At 37.0% G+C, this 24,672-nt stretch overlaps 3 protein-coding genes across 9 annotated transcripts; 1 reads left to right on the forward strand and 2 right to left on the reverse strand.

Annotated features, from left to right (window-relative positions):
• Positions 1–311: 311 nt before the first annotated feature.
• On the reverse strand, positions 312–14,654 carry ZAP3 (protein). Of its 5 annotated transcripts, none has more exons than XM_088265067.1 (10): positions 14,477–14,654; positions 14,186–14,363; positions 11,734–13,963; positions 7,587–8,132; positions 7,361–7,512; positions 7,097–7,285; positions 6,154–6,396; positions 2,940–2,994; positions 1,861–1,973; positions 312–1,783 (listed from the first exon to the last, which is right to left on the reverse strand). In XM_088265067.1, exons 2-10 carry the CDS (start codon positions 14,345–14,347, stop codon positions 1,625–1,627), a joined length of 3,849 nt encoding a protein of 1,282 aa, XP_088121193.1. In that variant the 5' UTR covers positions 14,348–14,363; positions 14,477–14,654; the 3' UTR covers positions 312–1,624. The 5 variants fall into 5 exon arrangements, with proteins under 5 accessions (XP_088121193.1, XP_088121194.1, XP_088121192.1 ...); XM_088265066.1 differs by having other exon boundaries at positions 1,488–1,783; positions 2,940–3,006; XM_088265065.1 differs by having other exon boundaries at positions 1,488–1,783; positions 2,940–3,006; positions 7,587–8,126; positions 14,477–14,637.
• A 2,076-nt stretch (positions 14,655–16,730) lies between these two features.
• On the forward strand, positions 16,731–19,674 carry LOC148306377 (uncharacterized). Its single transcript, XM_088265031.1, has 2 exons — positions 16,731–16,802; positions 17,066–19,674. Exon 2 carries the CDS (start codon positions 17,152–17,154, stop codon positions 19,486–19,488), a length of 2,337 nt encoding a protein of 778 aa, XP_088121157.1. The 5' UTR covers positions 16,731–16,802; positions 17,066–17,151; the 3' UTR covers positions 19,489–19,674.
• On the reverse strand, positions 19,565–24,445 carry LOC148306378 (ribokinase-like). 3 transcript variants are annotated; one of them, XM_088265032.1, is made up of 6 exons: positions 24,018–24,445; positions 22,103–22,235; positions 21,253–21,537; positions 21,024–21,151; positions 20,795–20,945; positions 19,565–19,861 (listed from the first exon to the last, which is right to left on the reverse strand). In XM_088265032.1, exons 1-6 carry the CDS (start codon positions 24,068–24,070, stop codon positions 19,667–19,669), a joined length of 945 nt encoding a protein of 314 aa, XP_088121158.1. In that variant the 5' UTR covers positions 24,071–24,445; the 3' UTR covers positions 19,565–19,666. The 3 variants fall into 3 exon arrangements, with proteins under 3 accessions (XP_088121158.1, XP_088121161.1, XP_088121160.1); XM_088265035.1 differs by lacking the exon at positions 24,018–24,445 and adding an exon at positions 22,384–23,903; XM_088265034.1 differs by lacking the exon at positions 24,018–24,445 and adding an exon at positions 22,350–23,903.
• Between the last annotated feature and the right edge of the window lie 227 nt (positions 24,446–24,672).

The following is a 24,672-nucleotide window of genomic DNA, read 5'->3' on the forward strand; positions in this document are numbered from 1 at the left end:
ACCCTCTTCTGTGGAAAAAGGTAAAATTACCCATCACCCATCATAGCATCTCCATCTTCCTATTTAGTAGAAAAGGGTTTTAGCGCAGTAATGCATATATGTATTGAAAAATCACAAAAACGATTGATTAAAATTATAAAATCTTTGCCTTATTCCAAAGAGCACATTTGAGATTGTTATTATTTTTTATAAACTTGAACCTAATACATATATATTGAAATGGGCGCAATCAGACCTCGTTAATCTCAAGGATCTCGTTAACTTTTTTTTTAAAGTTTTTTTGATAAAAATTTTTACATTTTATTATATAATTTTTTTTAAAGATATTAATATGACATAAATGGCAATAAATATATAATGTTTATAAAAATAACAATGTGTTTGATTTATAATTCCCAAAATTTTTATTTATAGGGGGAAATCCACTTCGCAAAATACATACCTACGTAAATTTAAATTTGGTTTTTTGTCGGGCATGATAGCCTTGTTTCGTTTGCGCGATAGTTTTGCTGTTACCACAGCCTGAGGGGCCGATTCTTTCGATACAGTTAAGAAACACATTTCTAGATCATACTCGACCTGCTCTTACGAGCATATGCAGGATATCTGCAAGATGCCAATTGACTTCACTAACAATTATCTGGAATAAACTAATTTTGAGATTTTTATTATACTCGAGAATGAGTTCAGAAAATTAATTTTTGTAAAATGTTTGTTAATATTTTGTAAAATTTTATTAAAATCAAAGTTTATCGATGTTTGGACAATAATGTTTTTCTTGAAAAATCTACCGAGACGAGATTGAGTTCAATAATGAGCAGACCGGGTGAAAACTAGGCTATGTACTCGGATGAAGTTAAGCAGAGGTACACACTACTGCACACAACAAGAGCTGATCCAATTGCCGAGACCGCAGATAACATAACCTAAAGACATCCTTCCAACGTACATACAAAAACCCCTTACTGACAACCCTATGAGCATTTAAATGTAATTATAATAGGAACACAGGATTGTTCCATATTGAACTCCGATGACCAGCTCTGGTCGGGTGCAACTATGTAATTTGCAATATGCAACTATTAAATTCACTCCTCGCCTAGTAACCATCATCAACATACCCATCTATTAATATCGCTCGGTCAGATTCCCATTTCTAAGGACTGTTATGGATAGTGGCCCCCGGGTCAGATAAATACAACCGAATCATCAAGTGAGGATCGCCTGTTATTTTGTAATGCAAAATAAATAGAGTAACAATGTAAACAAAACAAACAAAAACTGTCTTTCTCGTGAACTTCCGTAATACATATGTGCGACAACAGCCAATCTAATAAGTCAGAGCGTTTGGCATATATTTTTTGAACGGTAACTATGTCTAATACACAAATGACTCACTAAAATTACTGTCGTAATTCTCGGGCGTAATTATCGGACAAAGTTGGATTATTTTGTACTGTTATTCACAATTTACCTAAAATGAAAATTCCGACATTAATAAGAAGTATGAAAGACAAAGCGACATTTTGACTAAATTAAAGAGTAATACATAATAGAGGACCAAATTTATTGGTAGTTACGCTCGAGAGAACAACGGGTAGACTTATTGGAAAGGAAGTATGATCTAGTATTTCTTGACTCTCTCGATGTACTTGGTCTGAGTGAGCGCGCTGGAGCCCTTGGTGGGGTCGGTCATGCGCTCCCAGTCGGTTTGGCCCACTACGAAGCCGATGGCTCTCATCTTTTCCTGCTGCATCTTCTCTTCGATGTCCGCCCAGCGCACCTGCAACCGATAGTGGCTTGGTTAGTTGCGGAGCTGCTGCTGCGGAGATAATACAGTGACGAGTGGTGCCAACGTACCGTCTTCTTCCCCGGCCGGACGCTCTTCTTGGTGGTCCACTCGTCTAGCTGCAGGAAGTCCTCCATGGTGCCCGCGGCGTGGCGGAGAGGCTTGCTGGTTCCGTCCAGTCGAGCTGGAACAACAGTACCGCCGGTCATTCCACTTATTCTAGCCATTGCATATTGCGTGTGCAGTGTGCACTTACACAAATATGTTAATGGTCTATCGGCCAGGGAATTTTACTTTAGAATAAGACACGGAAAATTCGTACTACTTGAACCTATCATTTTTAAGAATTTAGCAACTTTAACCGGATTAAATATATTATCATATATTTTTCCCAATCCAACTGCCCAGCCAGGAACTGAGTCTGAGCGGTGCTGGTATGTATTAATAGCTAAACCAAATGAAATATTCATCCTTCGTTACAATACTACATTCGGTTAACATTTATCGCTGATCGATGAAAACACACAATTCTATATTTAGCCAAACTCCACTGTTCAGCCGCAGTCAGGGCTGCACGTGTGTCCGTGCCCAATTTTTATACAGAATTTTTTTTTTTTTAGAATATGTATGGAAAAAATATTTTTATAATTTTTTTAACTCATTAACATTCTCTAACTCTTTTCTTTTCAAAACTATATAATTATTTAGGAGAAAAACTTGTTTAATCAATGCAAAAAAGGTGTTTTAAGAAAAAGATCAAATACGTAAAATGTTAGCAAGATTTAGAGAAAATTAAGTTGCGAGTTAACCAATACCGGGCCTGAATGCAATTCCATATTATGGTTCACTTTCTCGTGTATGATACTCTCTTTGACTGTTATATCAAAAGTGATGACAAAATTATGCTCTTTGTTGAAGTGTATAAGAAGAAGAAGAGCAAATTGTAGTGAAGGTTGCCGACTGCTGATTGTGTTTGACAATGTTGATCCCGCGCACGAGTGCGTGTTAGCTAGTAAGTTAGCGCAGTCGGGTTACAGTAAGACTTCGGAGCAGGTATGTATGAAGTTCCGCAGGAAGAATACACCTGTCGAGTGGCAAGTGCGGGTAATACATAGATACAGAATGTAGGAAACCCTTGTATGAAACGTACCTAGTTTGTCCATGTCATCCATTCTGTCCCACTTGGAAGTAAATAGAGTCTGCACCTGCGAGAGCATCTGCCATCTTTAGCTTTATTACGGAAAGGCTAAATATTGCAAAGGGATTATCACAGTCACATAATACATAAATCATTATTGCAACATACATTTTACATTCCGGGCTGCCACGGATCATTCTGAAAAGTAACCTCACGTTATACCAGCACAATCCAATAATGATGCATTACATCCACGCTTTCTTCCAGCTGGACAGAGAGTGGATGCAGATTGCAACACAATACGTACATACCATCGTTGATGGGTAGTTTGCTCGGCGGATTACTTCCCGCAAGCACTCGAGCGAGCGTCGTGGCTACGCGCCTGTCGAGGGCCACTCTGAGTTTTGACAGGTGAAATTGCAAACTTTGTAGTAAAATTGTGAGTTTTGGTTATTTCGTAATGGCTGCTGCATTCGTAGTTGTTTAACCCGTATTTGGGGGCGTAGCATTTAGATTTTAAAAAGGTTTTACATAAGCCGAGTTACTTAAATTTAGGAATGGAAATGTCTTTATACTTTGGCTTACTTTAGTCCGAGGGCCAAAATAATGATTATTTTGTCTTTATTCTTGTCTATTGCGCAACATCCTGAAAGCTTTGACTGAAACCGAGGAAAACAGAATCGCTGGATTTAAATGGTTTACTTTTTTCATTTTGTTGTAATTTACGATTAAAAGTTGAAATATATTAATTTAGTTTTATAAATAAATTTATACTGAATTACTTTTGTACAAAGTCTTCCATATTTTACTTTACAAGCTATAAGAGTAGGATTCACCCCTGATAATTGAAATTAAATTTTTGTCACATAGAAAATATGGAGGCTGAATTAAACCCAAAGGGCCCAAAATAGAAAAAATATCTTATGTATATTCATATAAATATAATTTTGTTTTTGACTTAACACCGATAAAAAAGCATTTTTGAATAATGTTTATATTTTTGGTGAAAATAAGCAGCAATGTTTATTTAAAACCTCAGAAGTGTGAAATACATTTTTAAAACTCATCTAAAGCTTCCGAACAAACAATAATCATCTTATTTATTTTTTTACAAAAATGTTAATAAAATCAGTATATAACCACTCACCGAGATTTTTACGTCTACCGGTTTCGAGACGTACCCGTCTCTTCGTCAGGACAATCACTAACACAGCATGCAAACAATACTACCCTTCACCACCATAGCACCATTTACACACTCAAAACTACACAAAATGTCACACGAAGACCAACATGCACTATAGTTTTCAATACAGACATGCGTTACGAGCCGAGGTTAAACGTGCAATAAAATTAGACCTGTAATCGAATCAACTTATATACTCGTAGGATGAAAGGAGTGGGCGGGGTTTGAATTGGATACTGACGAATCGTGTTTAACCGATGTCGAATCAAACAATGGACTATATGTAAAATTTATTTGGTTGTTAATTAGAGAAATATTATTTTTAAGTGCTTTCCTAATATAAAAAATCTCCATATTATTTAGTTTTAACCCTTTATTAGTGTTTGATATTTTTACTCCCGTGTCTTTTTTGAAGACGTGATTTGATTCTATGAGGTGATTGGCAAATTCGGAGAAGTTATTATTGTTTAGACATCGTATGTGTTCTTTTATTCTGGTATTAAAATTACGCGACGTTCTGCCAATATATTTAGAAGGACATGAATCGCAAGTTAATTGGTATATACCAGAATTGTCTAGGATATTGTTTTTATCTTTATTATTTAAAAGGATTTTCCCAATATTGTTATTAGTATAAAATGCCGGTCTAATATTTTTTGGTAAATGTTTAGTTACTTTATTCGTTATATTATTTATAAACATTATTCTTCTCCATTTATTATTATTATTATCATTAGTTACTTTGGGATAAAAAAACTGTTTTAAGGTTCTTTGTTTAATTTTTTATTTAAAAGAGAATTAATTAATTCTACATTATAACCATTATTTGACGCAAATCGTTTGATCGTATTAAGCTCGGTTTCAAAGTTAGATTTGGATAACGGGACATTCACTAAGCGATGTATCATCGAGTGGAAAGCGGAATGTTTGTGGGAAATCGGATGATTAGAAATATTATTAATGACCGTGTGTGTATAAGTTGGCTTACGAAAAATATTAAACTCTATATTGTTATTTAGTACTGTTAAAGTTAAGTCTAAGAAATTTAATTTATGGTCTTTTTCAGTTTCAAGAGTAAATTTAATATTATCGTTAAAGGTGTTAATAAATTATAAAAATGCAGTTAGTTGTCGTTCTGTTCCTGTCCAAATGCAAAAGATATCGTCTACATATCTTTTCCATAAAAATATGTTTTTAATTAATTGATTATTAGATTTAAATATATTGTTTTCAATGCTATCTAAAAATATATCCACAACTAATGGCTTATTGGAGAACCCATTGCTAAGCCTGAGGTTTGATTATAAACTTTATTATTAAATTGAAAGTAATTTTGGATTAAACAAATGTTGAAAAGACGACTTAAGTGTTAGACTCATGTGTTAGACGTTTTGTGTAGTTTTGAGTGTGTAAATGGTGCTATGGTGGTGAAGGGTAGTATTGTTTGCATGCTGTGTTAGTGATTGTCCTGACGAAGAGACGGGTACGTCTCGAAACCGGTAGACGTAAAAATCTCGGTGAGTGGTTATATACTAATTTTATTAACATTTTTGTAAAAAAATAAATAAGTAAAAATGACTAACCACAAAGTAAATGCTTTAAATATTAATAATATAATAATCATCTCTCTACTCGGGCCCTTGATTTGTATTTCTTAAATACTTACATTGAGTAAAGTAAAATGAACCAAATTGGTAACTACAAAGCATTAATCCAGTGAGAAGGGATTTTTTTTAAAAATGTTTAGTAACTACCAATGTATGGACAGATAGATTAATCTTAGACATTCCTATAATACTTTCACTATGAGATCTGTAGCAAAGTTATATGGATTTCTGGGATGATGTCTAACCTGAGGCATCTGGCAATGGATAACACAGAAACTGAACAAAATGCTATCACATTGCAGAACATGGTCCCGCACAAACTGGTGCTTACGCACAAACGCGTGGGCTTACCAGCGCGATCATCCATTTAGAATTAGATACAGAAATATGGACGTCCGCTGCATACTTACAAATCCGTATTATTTAGGCTTACCTCTTCCTCTTCGTTCTGTTCCACTTGTTCCATTTCAACATTATCTTCTTCGCAGGAGACGTCTTCCATCTGGACGTGGTCGATGGCGGCGCTCTGCAGCAAGGTGGTGGCGTCCAGAACCGTGAGAGAGTTGGGCGTGGAGAACCATTTGGAGGCCAACGCCTGGATCTCCTCTAGTTTCCTTCCGTGAATGTTGCGCCTGTGACACGCTTGCACATCTTGATCCATATCACAAACGTAGGTCTGAAAATATGACATAAATATAAGGTACCAGCACGTGGGTATACAGGTATTGTTATACATAGAATGCAGGTACCTGCAGACTTGTCTGCGCTCCATGTATTATTATAGCGCGCAACCGTGGCCGGTGGGCCTATATCTCCTACACTATATGTATGTTGTTTGTGATCTTCTTTCTTCAGAACTGTCGGTGGACAACTAAGCTCAGCAACGTATCGCAGTCTGAAATTACTCGGCGGAATAGGAGCTTTCTGCGATAATGTCCGTAATGTAGTGGTTCTGGTGTTTGCTTACCATACTGATTTTTCATTTAAATGTTTATTTAATATCACTCTGGGCTAGTACCTAAAGCGCAGGACTGATCACTTTGCCTTCACGATATTAACAATGGATATAACAATGCTATGCAGTGCCCTGAGCACTACTTTGTGCAGATGAGAAGAATATATGTGTCGCTACAAATAGCCATAGCTCTGAGACCGAGACCCTAAAGGTGGATAGAAGCGTTTGAATGTGGCTTCGCGGCAGAGAGCCTCGTACTCCCACGTACACGTTTGTGCGAGGATGTCTCGGAGCTGGCAGAAAGCAAACGTCGTGGCTGCGCACCGTTCGTGACTGGACCGGGATAAGAATGATTGCCAACGTTGGGGGGACCTGACGGAATATATATACATATATGCATTCAATTCAAATTAATTCTTACCACAAATCCATACTGTTTAGCTTGAATTAGCATGTCCTTAAAATGGTATTCTTGATCATTAATACTGTCAACAATAATGAAGGAAAAGAAGCCATCTGCGAGCGTTTTCTTAAAGGATTTGATCAGGGATGATATATACACATCTTCCATTGAACTTTCATATTCATATTTCAACTCGCGTAACTTTTCCTGCAAAGTAAACTCGATCCATGAGCATTTAAGAGAAACATATAGTAAAAGTTTGCGGTTGTATGTTTGTACTACCTTTCTTCCCGTATCGGAATTATTAACTTCCATTTCGATTTCTGACATGAAATAATCATCGATTGACAATATTCTGGGTGCCGAGCCGCCGTGCTCCAACTCCCGTTCCTTGATTAATTTAGCTAAATAAGATTTCCCACTGCCGGGCAATCCTGGAATGAGAAAGTAAGCGTGAACGTATCGGACACATTACGTATGTCGTAAGAGAAATTAGAAATATAGGTACCTCGTAAAATAATAGCCATCTTTCCCGGTCTCACATCTCGCCCGGGGGATTCCAATAAATCGTCAATCATGACTACATGTTTGGGCGGGGCAGAACAGTTGTCTTCTTCCGGTTGGATATTGTGACCATCGTTCCTATTGTTGGAGTCCGTATCTCCGCTTTCGGCATATCTTCCGCAAGGCTTTCTCTCTCTGGAATGACTCCGGTCATATCTTCCCCTTTTGTCTCGGCTTCTCTCTCTGCGGTCTTCATTCCAGTTCCTGCTTCTGTCCTCTCTCTCCCTGTCCCTGTCGCCTCTCCTGTACCTGTCCGCCCTGTCCTCGTACTTGGGAGCGGTGGACGGCGCAAACTCGCTATTTCTGTCTCCCCAATTCTCTCTTCTCGACTCTTGTACCGACTTATTTGGATATTCGATAACTTTGGCTCCAGTTTGCCGAGCGAAACTGTCTAATTCTGCCGAGATATAGGCCATCTCCAATTTTGCATTTTTTTTACTCGAAATGTGGTTATAATCGAAAGATTGAACGGGTTCTAAGAAATCTATCCCTGTAAAGATTTCAAGTTATATATTTTTTGTTTGCTAGATTAGAAATTATTGAAAAAAATCCCGCTTTTTGCTGATCCATTACAAGAACCACGCTTAGCGATGAAGTTTCAAGATTTTTAGGGCTAAAATCAAACATTTTACAGAAATAACCTCATATTGTGGCTATACTGGCAAAAAACTCTTAAAACCCCGTTTGAATAATCCCTGTTATTTAAAGCCTGAATAAAATACCCGCTATTATACTTAAAGTTGAATTTACTTTTAAAACCACATATATATGACATTTCAAACTACTTAATATATTTTGCCAGTTTATAGATTGTTGAAAACTTCATTATATGCATCATCAAGTCAAAATTGAATATTTTCGAGTTAACGTTTTTTGCCAGTACACCCACGTTATAGAGTTTCTCAATATGTAGTTAGAATTGACATCTATATGATACATCCTATAGTTTCATTTTCACAGAAGACCAAGCGAATTTTTTTATTTTCAATTTCAGTTTTACTTGGTTAAGTTCAAACACCGTATAAAAATGATGCAGAATGCATCAAAGCACGTGTCGCAATAGATTTAAAAATATATTGGTATTTTCCAAGTAAAACTTAAATGAAAAATGGATAGATTTTACCACAATGTGACTGCCAAATCAAATAATGAAAAATTTCACGGATTAATTGATTGGAGAAATGAGAAAAAATGAAGCATTCAGCAACTAATAGATACAGGTATCTACTAAAATTTTTACTAAAGCTCTAGCTAGGTTGATAAAAGGAATTCCATAGCATAAGGAAAAATTAAGCTAAAAATGAAATAATAACTATAGTTTCTAGAGCTAAGCGGATAAAATGACAATAATATTATTTAAAAAGAAAAATAAAGATTAGACCTTATATTTTTCTAAAAAATTCAAACAATGAAACGTTAAGCAGATGGACATTTTCCAAGTTATCAATGCGTGTATTGCACCGTAAGGATATTAAAGGCAATAAGAATGAAACAAAATGTTAGTAATAATTATAAGTATCCATTTTAGCGTTACATTCATCTTCCACTCTTATTTAAATTAGAGAGTGAAGTTAAAATGGATAAAAGAGTTTGCTTTTTGATGGAAAGCCAATATACATCGGTCAACGCAATGTACTTTTCCATTCAAAATGTCAACCCTTTTTCAAGATGTAAACATCTCAAATTCACTTGCCATATTAAATAATTCCCCTTTTTATCTTTCCATAAGAGTTGTAGTTTAGATTTGTTTATATTCCCCGCCTGCGAACCGGTTCTTTGCGTTCACAAAATACTAAATTAAATGTTACATTGTCGACGATTTTTTTAAATTCAGTGGGAAAAAATGTTTCCACATTTGTTTTCGTAATTTTACCTGCATGTGTTCTGAAATTGTTATTCAAAATATCAAAATTTGAAACTTATTTAATAACTTCCCTAAATTGAATCACCCGCTACCCTCTATTTATAACACTGATAGTAAATTTGTTTATAAAGTAGTAAAAAGTAATAAGTTTCACAAACTTAAACTATGAGTAAAAAATGTAATTCTTTTATCATATATTATAGAGAATATAAGAATTGTTTTATCGGTTTAACCTTTTATGTTAGTGTTTTCATACACATTGATATGGAGAGGACATAAATGTAGCCGAATACACTAAGAACGGCACAGCACTATTCCAGCGAGCAGTTCCCGTGCGATTATTGTACATCCCATCTTTACTATGTATAATACTTCAAACCAGTCTAGGATCAAAATAGGTAGGCAGAGAGACGTTCATGCATCTCCCCATGTTGTTTCCACTCCTAACCTGACCACTTTCAAGTATTTGGCATACCTGATCGTGCCAAGTTTTTCTCGGTCTTCCTCTGCTTCTTTTTCCAATTACACTAGCCTCATAAACTTGTTTTACCGTTCTTTCCTCACTCATTCGTTCTACATGCCCAAACCATCTCAACACACCTTTCATAATTTTATCGATTATCGATGCTTGTCTCAGCTTTGCATTCCTTCCTTATTTCACTATTCGAACATTTATCATACATCGTTTTGTCGTACATTCTTCTGAGAGATCGCATTTCGACTGCATTCAGTCTACTTTCATCCTTTTTTTGCCAACTCCATGTTTCATTTCCATACATTAGGGTCGGAACCAGGACTCCGTTGTGTACTGCCAGTTTAGCTTTCACTGATAGGTTTTTATTTGCTATAACTGATTTCAGTGCACCATTCACTTTGTTCCCAGCGTTCTCCCTCTTTTCTTTATCTTTATCAATCTTTCCATCCCTAGAAAACATACAACCCAAATATACAAAATCATCTACCTGTTCCGAAATCTCTCCGTTTACCAATATTTCACACTCAGATCTACATTCATCTCGTTCAAAAACCATAATCTTGGATTTGCTAACATTCATCAATAAATCACTTTCCTTGCACACATTATACATTTTGTCACCAGCGCCTGCAGACCTGCAGGTCTTCACTGCTATCAGCAAGAAGAACAGCATCGTCAGCATACAAAAGGCAACAGACAGTCAAATTATTCAATCTAGCTCCAACATTTAAATCTTTCAGTTCTTTCATACAATTATCCATGTATAGGTTAAACAGCCACGGCGACATTACACATCCCTGTTTAACACCTTTAGAGATGCTAAACTAGGATGAAAATGAACCACTCACCCTAATGCATGCAGTGCTATCCTCGTACAAGGATGCAATGCCTTGGATAAGTTTACTGCTTACTCAGATAAAAATGTTACAAATGTTAAATGCAGTCAGTTTAAGGTTAGGTCATGTCAACAGGTCAACAGGTCAACAGGTCAACAGGTCAACAGGTCAACAGGTCAACAGGTCAACAGGCCAACAGGCCAACAGGCCAAATAGTCAAGAGATGTTACTTAGGGAAATAGAGTCTGATACTCCCAACTTTTATTTCCAGTTCAAATACCTCACAATACTTATCAAATCACTTTTCATTGAGGCAGAAATTAAATTTGCTGTTATGAAATTTAAAAAAAATGGGACAATCCAGGTGCTGGTATCAACTTGGGATGGTGAAAATGCAGTGCTGCCATTATTGGCCCTTTAAAGCGATTTAGGCGATTTAGTTGGACAGGTCATGTACTTGGCGAGCCTCCCGAGAGCTGCCATCGAGTTTGCCTCACTTGCCAATTTGTCGGCGGTTCTCGCCTGAACTTGGGTACCCGCGGAAGCAGACCTAGACATGTCCACTCCTGACTTTGAAGAATTCAAAGGAACTGGCAGCCATTTGCTCCACATAGGGAGTGGATATGAATAAGTATGTACTTTTATGGCTATGAATTATTTTCAGCATTATCGTAAACCAAAAAATATATATATGTAATCAACAACAAAAATACGATGCTAATTTTTTACTTAATTTAAACTAATTTGTTCTAGTAATTATCTGGCGCAACAGAATAAACCTTCGAGGATACATTGTTGACAAGGTAAAATTTAACGTACAAGGTTCAACACTGCGGGAAAATCATATCACTTTATACATTCACAAAGAAGAGTTCCTTCAAAACAATGTATTGATATATATTTCATTAGTACTCACCGCGTTGAATGGTTTTGTGCTGATAGTCCAATATGGTTTCCGGTTGGAGAATGGGCACGTCCAACCATTTGGGCTTTTCATTCTCTACCTGCTTTATAGTCTGCGGTTGCCCTTCGTACGCAACATCCTGCTTGCTCGGGAACCTTTGCTCCGCGCTATAATCAGCCTGCCTTTTCTTCGAGTACAGCGTGTTATTAGGATCATCATCTCGCGCGCTTCCCATCTCGGAATAGTTCTGAGAAGTGTGCTTTACCGGATCCATTCTTTGGGGCATGTTTCTCATTCCCTGAGGTACATTTCTTATTTGAACAGGATTATTCATGAGCGGAGGTATTCTGTCCCGATACATATCTTGATTTCTTATTCCATGATTCATATTTCCCCTTCCCTGACTCGTGTGGTCCATTCCTCGACCCACATCACCCCCTCCCTGATCCACATCCTCCATCCCCTGACCGATGTCATCCATTCCCTCACCCGTGTCGTCCATTTCCTGAACCATGTTACCCATTCCTCGACTCGTGTTCCCCATTCTCTGACTCGTATCATCCAATCCCCGACATACATTACCCAATCCCCGGTTCAAGTCCCTTTTTCTCCGACCCATGTCGTCAATTTCCTGACCCGTGTTGTCCATTTCCTGATCCGCGCCGTCCATTCGCTGCCCCATATGGTTTACTTCTTCACTCATATTGCTCTGACCCGTGTTTCCCATTCCCTGGGTCAGGTTGTCCTTTCCCCGACCGATATTTCCTATTCCCTGACCCATATTGCCCCGACCCATTCCTCGACTCATGTTTCCCATTCCCCGGGTCAGGTTATCCTTTCCGCGACCGATATTTCCCATTCCTTGACCCATGCTCCCCATTCCCCGATACACGTTTCCCATTTCGCGGCTTGTATCCTTCACTCCTTGACCCGTACTTCCTATACCTCGGTTAAGCTTATCCGTTCTTTGAAAACTATTGGTATTTCCCTGAATATTTTCTATACCCTGCGCCGTGTTCCCCAGTCCTTGTTGGAAGTGTTCGGGTCCCCGCGACCCCGCCGGAGGGGGGGCTCGGAGCTGGTGGCCAGGGGGGTGCTGGTGAGAGGAAGCGGCTGGTGCATCCCCCCCGGTGCCCGCACTCGCCTGCCGGTTAGGAGAGTATTTGTTCACATTCTGGCTAACCATCGACAACATATGAAGCAGCTTAGTATCGCCGAGGATATTACTTAATCCTTTTGATATTGCGCAAAGATCAGACTTTTTCTGTGCAGAATTAGAATGGGATTCTTCCGAATCCGCAATATCATCATCTAGGGTGATGACATCTTTAGGTTGACTTTTTTCTTCATCCACTAAATCTAAACCGGGTATGCCTTTACCGTGTTGAGCATTGGGAAGAAAGTCCGATCCGTCCGCAGCCGACTCCGTATTATCATCACACGTGTCATAGTAATAGTTATCTTTATTTTGGTTACCGCCGTAATCATCATGAGACGGGTAACCTTTGTGTGAATTAGAATAATGGGCAACGGTTTCATTTTGCGAGTCCGCATTAGTATGCTTCGCCTTCTCCATGGCGGCCATTCTCCGTACCCTCATTTGCTCCTTCCTCTGAACGAGCTGCTCTCTGCACCGCTGGAACGTCATTTCGTATTCCCTGTAAGCAGTTTTATCCGGGTGATTGGCATTCTCCTCTTTCCATTTTAAGAATTCCTTTTCCCACGTCGTGAATTGAATATCAAACTGCTTTTCTTCTTCAGTCACCGGATCTGCGTACGGATTACCGGGTTGCGGATGAGAGATGCTTTGAGAGAGAGCGACACTTTGGCTATAATTATCGCCGCGCCTGTTGGACTGCGCGTTGTGGCGAGAGTTTCCGTTCTCGGTGTAGGTTTGGGCGGAACTAGCGTCGGTCGCACCGAACCGAGTGGAGGCCTCGCTGTAACTGGGGCCTTGACTTTGGTGCGAGTAATTCTGCGACGGCTGATTGAAAGTCGGCGGAGGCACGTTAGAGTTATAAGCGGGTCCGTCGGAGCCGCTGGCGTTATAGTTATGATTGTTAGGCGCATATGACGTTTCTGAGAAATTACGAGAGCCGGATGATGTTGCATTAGTATTCTTACTGTCGTGTCCTGCGCGGGGAGGGGGTCCGTCCGGGGGGGGCGGAGGGGGGGCCGACGGAGCGGCCACCGGGAGGGGGGGCGCCACTCCGAGGGAGGGGTACATGGCGCCATTCTGCTGCTGCAAAATAGCGACAATACATTACACAAAATATGTGTTCAAATCCTGGGCACCATAATGGCTCAGGCAGTGTGAAAATTAGTTCAGTCTCATGATTTGACTTCACCCTGAGGCGTAAGACTGATCACTCTGTTTGAATGTTGTTTATTATAAAGACCAAAAAAAAAGCGGCCTGATTTGGTGTTCTTTGACGTGGTATGCACCATTCGCCACAATAATTACTTTGTCTCCGTATTGCAGCTGCCACTGAGCATACTGATGTTGCCACTGCGACCATTGCTGCCAGTTCTGTTGTTGCAGTAAAGCCCATTGTTCCGGAGTGTATCCGCTGAGACCCGCCATTTCTGGTTGCACCACTGGCTGATTCCACACTGGCCATGACATATTTCTCAGAAGCCAACTAAAAATTTACAAATCTCATAAAAACCGGCAGTACGCTCAGAAAATACTCGGTGCCAAACACAACATGAAGTATTGTCAAAACACGCAACGCACGCGCTGATAAAAACTGACCGTAAAAAATTATTCAATCAAATGATAAATACGATCTTTGATCCTTTACATTCGTATATTATGTGCGGAAGTAAATTACGTTTTCTGTATCGATTTGAATTAAATACAAAATAACAGCGCTAGAATTCCACGGCGATCTGACATCGACGGACATCGGACATAAATAAGAAACTAGAAATAGAAGACATAGATTTCTTTTAGTCTGCATAAGTCTTACGCACACGTGAGTTTTTCGCTGGCATTTTCCTCTTTCGGAATTCCGAATTCTGATAGAGGAAAATTTAAAATTCGAAAGAATTCGGAATTGTTTTTTTGAATCGAAAAAGACGATTTTTTTTTGCTTAAACTGAATACTTGATACAATATCGGTCGAGTAAAAAACGGAAAAATTAAACTGAAAGAATATCGTAATCTTCTACGGATCTGAGCAGGGGGTAAACTGAAAACCATTCAAATTTAAATTAGAAAAAAAATGGTTTGTCCAAAACCAGTTAGAAACAGAAGAGTAAATTGACCATGTCTGGGGTTTCACAACAAAGAAGAGAATTTCCAAAATAGTGATTGGAGATTGGAGATTACAAAATAGAGCTATAATAAAACCCTTATCCGTACCCAAATGGTGCATAGGGCACTGCGACATATAAATGCAGTGTTATCTTGATCGTTTACACATGAAGGAAAGGTGATCAGCCCTCCGCTTCAGGTACCAGTCCAGGGTAATATTGAATAAATATGACAGTGAAAAAATCACTTATATTTATTTTACCCCCCTTGGGAATCGAACCCGGGACCTCCAGAACGGTAGCCGAGCGTGCTGACCATTACACTATGGAGGTGGACAGAGCTATAAGAAATATATTTCATCTACCGTAAACCACTTATGTAAAAGAATTAATTTTGAGCACTAACATAATACCTTTTGACATTCTCCAAGCATATGCGATTACAAATACAGTGCTTCAAATAATGTTTAAAACGACTCACTGCAACACCAAAATGATTTTCAACGGAGAAATTCATAATTTTAATACACGTGGAGCCGATACACGTAACTTAATTTGGAGTTAAGTCCTCACAATATATGGCCAATAACTAAAGTGACCATATGCCCCGTTTTGAACGGGACCGTCCCGTTTTTAGATAGCCTGTCCCGTTGTTCCCAAGTAACGTTTCGGGACGTCAAAATGTTCCGTTTTCAAAAAGAGAGCAACACACGGTAACAATTTTTAAAAAACGTGCACAAAATTGACGATAGCTTGTAGTATAGCTGTTTCATATAATTTTGCTGAACAAATCCTATCTTGATTTCGGTGCATATGGCTAAAGCAGGTGGCTGGTTAGTCATGTGCAAAGACTAACTAATTTATATAAAGACCGCCGACTCTTTATATAAATAATTAAACAACATATTTTTTTCCATATTTAAATTATTTATTTCTCTTAAAAATAATTTTGATAAAGAAAACTTTATCAACATACCTTTTTTTTATTAATACGTAAAAACTATGAGAAAATACGTGCTGTCTTGAATATACATACTATTATGTAAAAATTGGTAGATGTTCCGTTTTGAGGACAAAAATAAATGGTCAGTTTACCCATACCCAAATTAACCAGCTGCCTGACATGTATAAAATAAAACCCAGTCAGGGATCCAAAAGAAATGAACGGAAAAAAAAATTTTGAAAGATATTTGTGTTAGTGATTAGTTATATTTTCTCATTTCTTTCCTTTGAACATCCTTATAATATTATGTTTTTATACGTCTGTTTACTCTACTCGTTTATTATTTCATATTTGCCGCTGTGTTTTATTTATTATTTTTTAAACTTTCTTATTTGTGTTTCAATCTTGTTAACTTTAATCCCATGTCTTAAAATGAGAAATGGAAATTGCTCACCGGGAATTTCATTTATATGACTTATGTTTGTAACATGTTAATTTTTTTAAATGATCAGTATAAATAAAAATAAAAATTGTTTTTGATTTAAGTTTTGTACTGACATTTCTTGATGGAACTGCACTTTTTGATACTCTACAGGTGGCATTTTTAAAAAATTTCGCTTAGTTTTCACTCAAAAATTATCATTTTTGCAACTTTGAAAACTGTACATAATTCCACGTTTCTATTCACCTCGTTTAAGAGTAAGAGTATTTTAAAAGCATAAGTAGATACTTTAACATGTATATATTTGTTTGTCAATGCAGTACTTTTTTATTACATGTATACATATCACTTTATTTTTTTGTCTATGACATTGATGCTTCGCTTGTGGATATTGACAGTGCTTGAAAGTTACTATTCGTTATTTATTCTATTTTTACGGTAAATTACACAACATTTTGTATATTTTTACTCAAAAAGATTTTTTCTATTCATTTAAAACTTTATTCCCGTTGCTAGTTTCTGTATCAAAACCTATAATCCCTTATTTGGTGCGCGGGAAAGGTGGCGTCAACATTGTCATTAAACGACCAAATTGACGTAATGCTAGCCATATTACTTTAGATAAGAGGGTATTTTCTATTTTTTAAGTATATTTTCATTATTTTGTATCTTTTTCTAAACTCAGATATTTTTTATTGCAGATACGCATTACCTGATTGGGACTTGTCAAATTCTCCCAGGTAATGGTGTGCAATTGTGCCATTATTGTAAACTGAGGCGACTAACAATGGAGACGAGAAAAAAAACACGGAAAGCGTTTCCATATAACAGAAAAATTTTGGAAAAATTTCAAAGGGCGCAATGCAAAGAATTTTCGATCGAAATAACACCGTTAGACAGCACCGTTCTAGAAACGGTGAAAGCCCTTTCAGATGCCGAGGTCGCGAGAATATTACAAGAAAATGCCAGCGATACGGACACATCGGCATCCCACTTCACGTTGAGTCCTCGTACTGAAAACCGGCTGAGGAGAAAAGAAAATGGCATGGTTTTACTACCGAGATCGTTTTATAACGAGCACCCTGCGAAGGCAAGAGCCGTCGATAGCCTCCGGAGTACGAGATCATCCCGAGGAAACAGCCATTCGAGGAAACGCGAAGCGACACCGGCCAGAGGACCCCACAAACAGCACACTCCTTCCAAGCGAGCCAAAGGGGGCTCGCTCGGCTCTTCGCGAGCCAGCGATATCATCCAAAAGGAGAATGAACCGCTGGGCCGAGGATTGAGGAAAAAAACTCTCAAAGAAAACAAATTGAAATCCGGTAAACCCTCATTCCACGTACGAGACCGGCCCATTAGCGGACACAGAACTAAACCAAACGGATTCAAGGGCGGAAGTAATAACAACTATGAAAAGGAGTATCATTTAGTTTTTGTTGATCCGATCAAAGTTAATGGTGAAAAATTAAATAATGAAGTTACGTTGTTATCGCTATCGGATCTTTTGAATACTGATAAATTGCCTTCTAAAATTTGGGAAGTAGAAAGGGTACCTCCTTTACTGGTGAACACCAAATCGGACGCTACGTACAATACCATAGCTGCCGAGTTGGACGCTCTCATGGCCGACGGTGATCAGCCGGAGCCCCTCGGAAACACGAGCCGAGACGCGCCCGCCACGCAGGAGAGGGCGACCGAAGCTCCGGACGACTCTACATCGCCCGGTGATACGATGGAAGTAGATGGAACCACGGACCAAATCAACATTTCCAATAGAGATTTAGATGGATCGCAAGATTCAGAAAGCGGCGGGGAAACTAAATGCAATATCAGTTCTGAACAGAAAAATATGAATAATGAAATTATTATAGAGAAAGTTACTAAAGATGAACTGGCAACAAAAGATGAAAATATAAGTAAAACTGATCTATCGAATGAGGGTGAAAACAAGGCATCGGAGGAGAACTTAAACGAGGCTTTAGAAGACAACGACACGCAAATAACTAAACTAGAAAATGAGGAAGAGAAAGACGGAGAAATTATTAAGCCAGAAAATGGGCAAAAGAAAGACGCAGAACTAGCTCGAGGAGTAAATAATGAAGAGAAAAATTTGGAAATAAATACAGCAGAAAATAATGAAGGTAAAGAAACTGAAATAAGCAATGCGGATAAACAAGATGAGAATCACACGGAAATAACTAAACCAGAAAATAGTGAAGAGAAAGAAACGGAAATAACTCAAGTAGATAACGAAGATGAGAATTGCACAGAAATAACTGAACTAGAAAACAGTGAAGAGAAAGAAACTGAAATAACCAAAGTCGATAATGAAGATGAGAAATGCACAGAAATAACTAAACTGACAAATAATGAAGAGATAGATGTAGAAACTAGAGCAGTAAACGAGAAGGAAAAAGATGCAGAAATAATGGAAGAAAGCGAGACAGAACAGCAAGACCCGCAAATAGTTGAAGATACGGAAGTTCATGTAGCTAATGGAAAAGACAAAGAAAAGGGAGAAACACAAATAACCAAAGAAGAGGATAATATCGCAGAAATGAATGCGGGAAGCGAGACAGAAACGGACCAAACCGACAAGTCCAAAGTTGAGAGCGAGCACATTGAAACATGCTCTGGAAATGAAGTTGCCAAAGTCCAGGAAGAATTTCCATCAATAATGGATCTCCTCAATGAAACTCCCGTGACTGACTCGGAAGTCCTCAAAGACACAACCAAAACTTCGGACAAACCTGATGTTAATTTGCAAGAAAAATGCAATGACGAAGCGTCTAGTAGAGATTCCTCGGCGGATAATATCCCCGATGAAAGTGCCCCTAAAGATAGTACTCTACAAAAGAGAACTTTGAATGAAAACACAACAGCTGAAAATGACGATGACAAAATTACTAGTGTAGTTTTCAGGAGATTCTCTTCGGACAACCAGACGTATGATAGGCTGGTGATATTCCGATGGGATCTAGAATATACGGTGAAGATAAATAATAAGGAAGTGGAATTACTGGGAGCACCGAGACACATGACCAGCACCGAGGATCTGCAAATCCTGCTCCAAATAGTGGACGAAGTCAGCCTCGATAGCTTTAACGTTATTTGCAAGAATTGATCACAAATCTTAGTCCAGAGTAATCCCACTTACTTAGTAATTCTTCACTTATAATCATATAGTTCTTCATTTAAAGTTTTTAATTATTTTATTTGTGTGTATATGAAAGTAACAGTACATAATATATGAACATTTGAACAGCGTGTAGTAATTATGTACATCATAAATGATTTATTTTTTACAAAAGTCTTTTTATTTCATAATCCTGTTGCATGAGAAGGTCAACGTCGAGTGATACGTAACTTTCCTGTGTTCCCTCCTTAGTAACAGAAAGGGAAGCCATTCGGCAGGAAGCGCCGACCAACTTGGCCAAAGGCTTGTCCTGTGTCGCCACTAAAGCAGCCAGAGCTCCGATGAAAGCGTCCCCGGCACCCTTAAATAACAAAAAACTACATTTCTTTCTATTTACTGTATAATGCATAATGTACTATCACATGTTTGGCTATTTCAATTTTTTATTCATACCAGTAATTGTGATTTCGTTGTATAAATTAATAAAGTTATTTAATTGCCACAAAATACTTTTCTTCATATTTTTTTTATATTACGATGTTAACAATGTACTTTTTTTATGAACCACAGTTGAGCAGGTTACATATAACAAAATACATATGTAGGAATAATTTCTTGTAAATTTATGAATTTATAGGTGTTTGTTTACTTGTCGTCTATGAAATGATTTCAATACATATTATTTCATGTATTCCCAAAAAGGTTGAGTAACAAACTACATACTGAATCTAATTGAAAACCATTACATATTTGTCTAAATATTGAGTCGACTGCTTTTTAGACCACAATAGAGCATGCGAAAGTTTGGACTGGTGTGAGATAAGAAGGAAAATGCTATTAGCAAACCATTTTCAATGGCTCGGTAATTTATTAAGACGAGATAATTCACATCTGATCTTATAAAAAAAAATTGTAATAAAACATTTGATAGGCACCGCGGCGAAGTTGAGTAGACTATTGCCTGTGAAACTGGCAAGGCGGGTCCAATTCCCGTCAATTGCACAATTAAGAAATATTTATTTTCAATTGGACAAGGTGTTTGCTATGTATTTACCTTCCTTATTGGGGGTCATCTCCATATCCAACATTCATCATCGGCGTTTCCTACAAACACTACCGCTGTCCCGAGCTTACACAGGAGTAAAAACAAATCCCAAAAGTTGATTCACGGAGTGACGAGCTTAGTGACTGACACTTGACTCATTTTATAATTCCCGCTATAGGTCTCCACTAAACCCTGACATTCTATCGATTAGAGTCGGGCTGGGATCTACCATAAGAGACTATTACTTACTGTGGTGTCAACCGGAGTCACTTTATCACAAAGTACATGAACGGGTGTTGGTTCAGATAGGGTGGCAAATACTGCCCCATTAGCACCGAGAGTTATTATGACTATTTCACATCCAAATTGCAGCAAAAGTTCGATTGCCGGACCGATATCACTAAAAAATATTTAGATTATTATATACATAATTCATTAAATACAAGGAAGGTCATCCTTAATACGAGAATAATTTCACCTTTCTGACTCGATTGGCTTCCCGGTGATGACTGCAGCCTCGGGTTCATTTACACACAATATTGTAGTTAAGGACAGTAGTTCTTTGCTTATATTTGATACAGCGGGAGCAGCATTTAAGATTTTTGTCTACAAAAAATACAAATAATATTACTTTTACCAATAATGTAGGATCCCCACTTAGGAAATCGTAAAGTATTACATATTAATATTAATATAATTACACTCACCCCTTTACACATTTGGAATGCCCTTACTGTGGATTCAATGGGAGTTTCCAATTGGCACACCAGAACACTCGCACTAGTAATGATTTCTTTGGCATTTTCTACTTCTTGGACAGTGAGGGAGTTGTTAGCCCCTGCCACGATGACAATTTGGTTTTCTCCAGACTTACTCACATTGATCTGGGCTATTCCGGTTGAAGTATTCGGTGTAACAGACATGAATTTTGTATTAATTCCAAAATCCTTCAAACTCTCGATGTAGTTCTCACCCCAACTATCATTGCCAACCTTTAAAGAAAACATATACTAACTCATTTTTATCAAATATAACATGCAAATACAATGGAATTGGATATTTGAATGGATGTATTTGACGCAAGTTAAAAATTATAATAAAAATACATATATATATATATATATATATATATATATATATATATAAATATATATATATATATATACATATATGTATATGTGTATATATATATATATATATATATATATATATATATATATATATATATATATATATATATATATATATATATATATATATTTATATACATTCTAAAAAAAAATCACACGTGAAGTGACACTTAATGAATTCCATCGTTGCGAGTAAGGCCTTAACTTATTTCGGAGAGCTGTTTTTTACGCTTGCGGACCGCTGGCGAGGGGATTTGATAATTGTGTACATAAATTGTGTGCAAATAAATGATACCGATAAGAACTATGGTGATTTTTTTATCAAATAAGTTAAATATATCTACATTATGTTAATTTCACCTTATTAAGGCAAGCTCGATTTGTACTCGGAGACCGAATGTGATTGCTAGAAATAAAGAAAGTAAACCTTGGCGACCATTGCGGTAGCTCCGCCTAGCTTGGCAGCAGCCACACATTGATTAGCACCTTTCCCTCCATGACTGGTTTTAAATTTATATCCGTGCAATGTTTCACCCGGACTTGGCAAGCGCTCGGCATATCTTAAACACAAAAGTTACTGTTTCATTTGGAAATTTGGTTTGGAGTTAAGTATATTGATTTCTTTAGTACAGACATTCAATGGTAGAAGAAGTTTTGTTAAAAAGAAGTCTTACAAGCAGATACTATTTTCATCGTACATTTGTTTACCTCTGTATTACATTCCTGTTATTATTAATTCCTGTTACATGTTTTTACTTTACTCAACATTTATATTTTCGTTATAACATTACATATTTTAATGTGTTTTTGCTACGTAACATTATTTTTCTTTATTGATACTTTTTCTTTCTGCATTCATTTTGTTTACTATTTTCAGATAACTTATTTCGATTACTGTTTTTGTAGTGGTAAATATCAGTTAAAAATATGCTTTATTATTATTTTTATTTGTTTGATTATATTATTGGGTAGGAAACAAAGTAATTGCACATTTCCCAGGTATTTATATATTTGTACATTTAAGATATTTTGATACATTATTACTCGATCCTTTATAAGACATTCAGTAGCAAGGTTCCATTGATCTGGTAAAAAGTATAAGTGTGTGTGTAATAAGTTTAAACATGGAGAACCCAAGCAAACATTTTTGTCACATTTTGACTTTTTACATTACGCATCACAAGCTTACAAAAAGTTACACGCTATGTATGGTGATGAAGCCTTAAAAGAACGGCAGTTTCGTTGGGGTGATTTTTCATTAATAAACGAGGAGAGCTCAGAACGTGCAGTTGAAGTCCATGGTGACCAAATAAAGGCCTTAATCGATACTGATTTCGTAGTTCAACACGGATAGATAGCGGAAAATCTGAATATATCGCATACATGCAAACCACCTAAAACATCTTTGTAACTAAAAAATGCTGGATATATGGGCACCTTGTAAACTTAAAAGGCAAGATTTGACAAGGCGTATTGGCCCTTGTGATATGCTTCTTAAACGTAATGCACATGACCCATTTTAGAAACAGATGGTTACTGGAGATAAAAATTGGTTTATTTACGACAATATTGTACCAAAAAGATTCTGAACTAAGGGGAACTTGCAGAAACGACTTCCAATGCTGACATTCATCAGAAAAAGTCATGTTGTCACTTTGGTGGGATCATAAAGGAATTGTTTATTTTGATAATTAAATTGCTTATTTTGATAACAAAATGTAAAATGTACATGTAACATTTTAACTATAAAATGGAAAATCACCAAGTTAGTGCTTCAAATATAAATTATGTTTATTTTGAGTTATCACCACCACATAACCGGATGATGAATTCAGAAGTTTATGTAGAACAGCTGACAACTACATGATGCGATCAAAGGAAAATGACCGGAGCTGGCCAATACAAAAGGTAAGAGTTATCTTTCAGGTGGACTATATCACGTGGACCAGAAAAGTAGGGCGGGATTTTGAGTCAACATAATATGTAACTTATATTCGTGGAACATTTGTCAAAAAATCAAACAACGTTTTTAAATAATTATTGACAAAACGGCTTAAAAATAGTTTCACAAGGCGATCACTAATATTAAAATCAACAGAAGTATAATAAATTTTCTAGCTGTTTACAATCAAAGAGTAACTATTTTGGTAACAATGGCCAATGAAATATTCAAAATATACTAAAATAACATAACTGTCAACTGAGTAAAATTGACACTTCGGTAGTAATATGTACATAAGTGGGTAGTAAACGAAGCGAACTATCACAATTTAATTTTGGGGTATTTCGTTCATTTACAATCAATTCAAATCCCGGATTAAATAAATGAATTGTTTACTTACGTAGTAAAATCAACGCTACATGAACCTAAAACCACTATTAGGGTTTTATCCATGTTACCTCCACTAAGTTCCTCGCGTCCTCGCACAGCAACAAATATCCAGTTACGTTATGCTCACAAGTCGCCAAAGAACACCGAGGCATTTCGAATATCTCATTTAATCTGATCATTAAATTCAGATAAGAGTTTTACATAATGATAGTATATATATATATATATAACACGTAAAATATACTAATTACAATAAGGAAAAAAATTGTCACAATACAGTCACATCCTACTATGTTACAACATATAAATATGTATGTTTTTAGTAAAGACTAACTATTTTTTTAATAGGGTAAAAACACATACAATCAATTTGCGAATCGCGAAAAAATCGCACTGAAGTTTCTGGCTGTGTAGAAACGAAAAATAAAAACAAATAATGATAGGTAGGTACTGACATAAGAGGTATTTGTTGTCCAGGGCAGTACGGCTGTCCAAATTTAAAACACAGTAAAGGACATTTTTTTGTAGTACGTTTTTTTTCCATTTATGGACTAAGTAGACTCTACTTAGTCCGAAAATGCAAAAAAAACGTACTACAAAAAAAATGTCTCTTACTGTGTTTTAAATTTGGACAGCCGAGTAGAAAGTAGTAAAGAGTTTTTTTT

The sequence above is a fragment of the Brachycentrus maculatus genome, unplaced genomic scaffold, assembly GCF_059751285.1.
Source record: "Brachycentrus maculatus isolate JH-2025_06_01 unplaced genomic scaffold, ASM5975128v1 h1tg000242l, whole genome shotgun sequence".
Lineage (NCBI taxonomy): Eukaryota > Metazoa > Arthropoda > Insecta > Trichoptera > Brachycentridae > Brachycentrus > Brachycentrus maculatus.

Coding starts and splice junctions, on each gene's coding strand:
- ZAP3 (XM_088265066.1), bottom strand. CDS start 14,347: ATGTCATGGCCAGTGTGGAATCAGCCAGTGGTGCAACCAGAAATGGCG. Junction 13,964..14,185: donor AGCTGCAATACGGAGACAAA/GTAATTATTGTG, acceptor GCTATTTTGCAG/CAGCAGAATGGCGCCATGTA. Junction 7,286..7,360: donor ATTCCGATACGGGAAGAAAG/GTAGTACAAACA, acceptor TTTACTTTGCAG/GAAAAGTTACGCGAGTTGAA.
- LOC148306377 (XM_088265031.1), top strand. CDS start 17,152: ATGGAGACGAGAAAAAAAACACGGAAAGCGTTTCCATATAACAGAAAA.
- LOC148306378 (XM_088265032.1), bottom strand. CDS start 24,070: ATGGATAAAACCCTAATAGTGGTTTTAGGTTCATGTAGCGTTGATTTT. Junction 22,236..24,017: donor TGTAGCGTTGATTTTACTAC/GTAAGTAAACAA, acceptor TTTGTGTTTAAG/ATATGCCGAGCGCTTGCCAA. Junction 21,538..22,102: donor CTACCGCAATGGTCGCCAAG/GTTTACTTTCTT, acceptor TTTTCTTTAAAG/GTTGGCAATGATAGTTGGGG.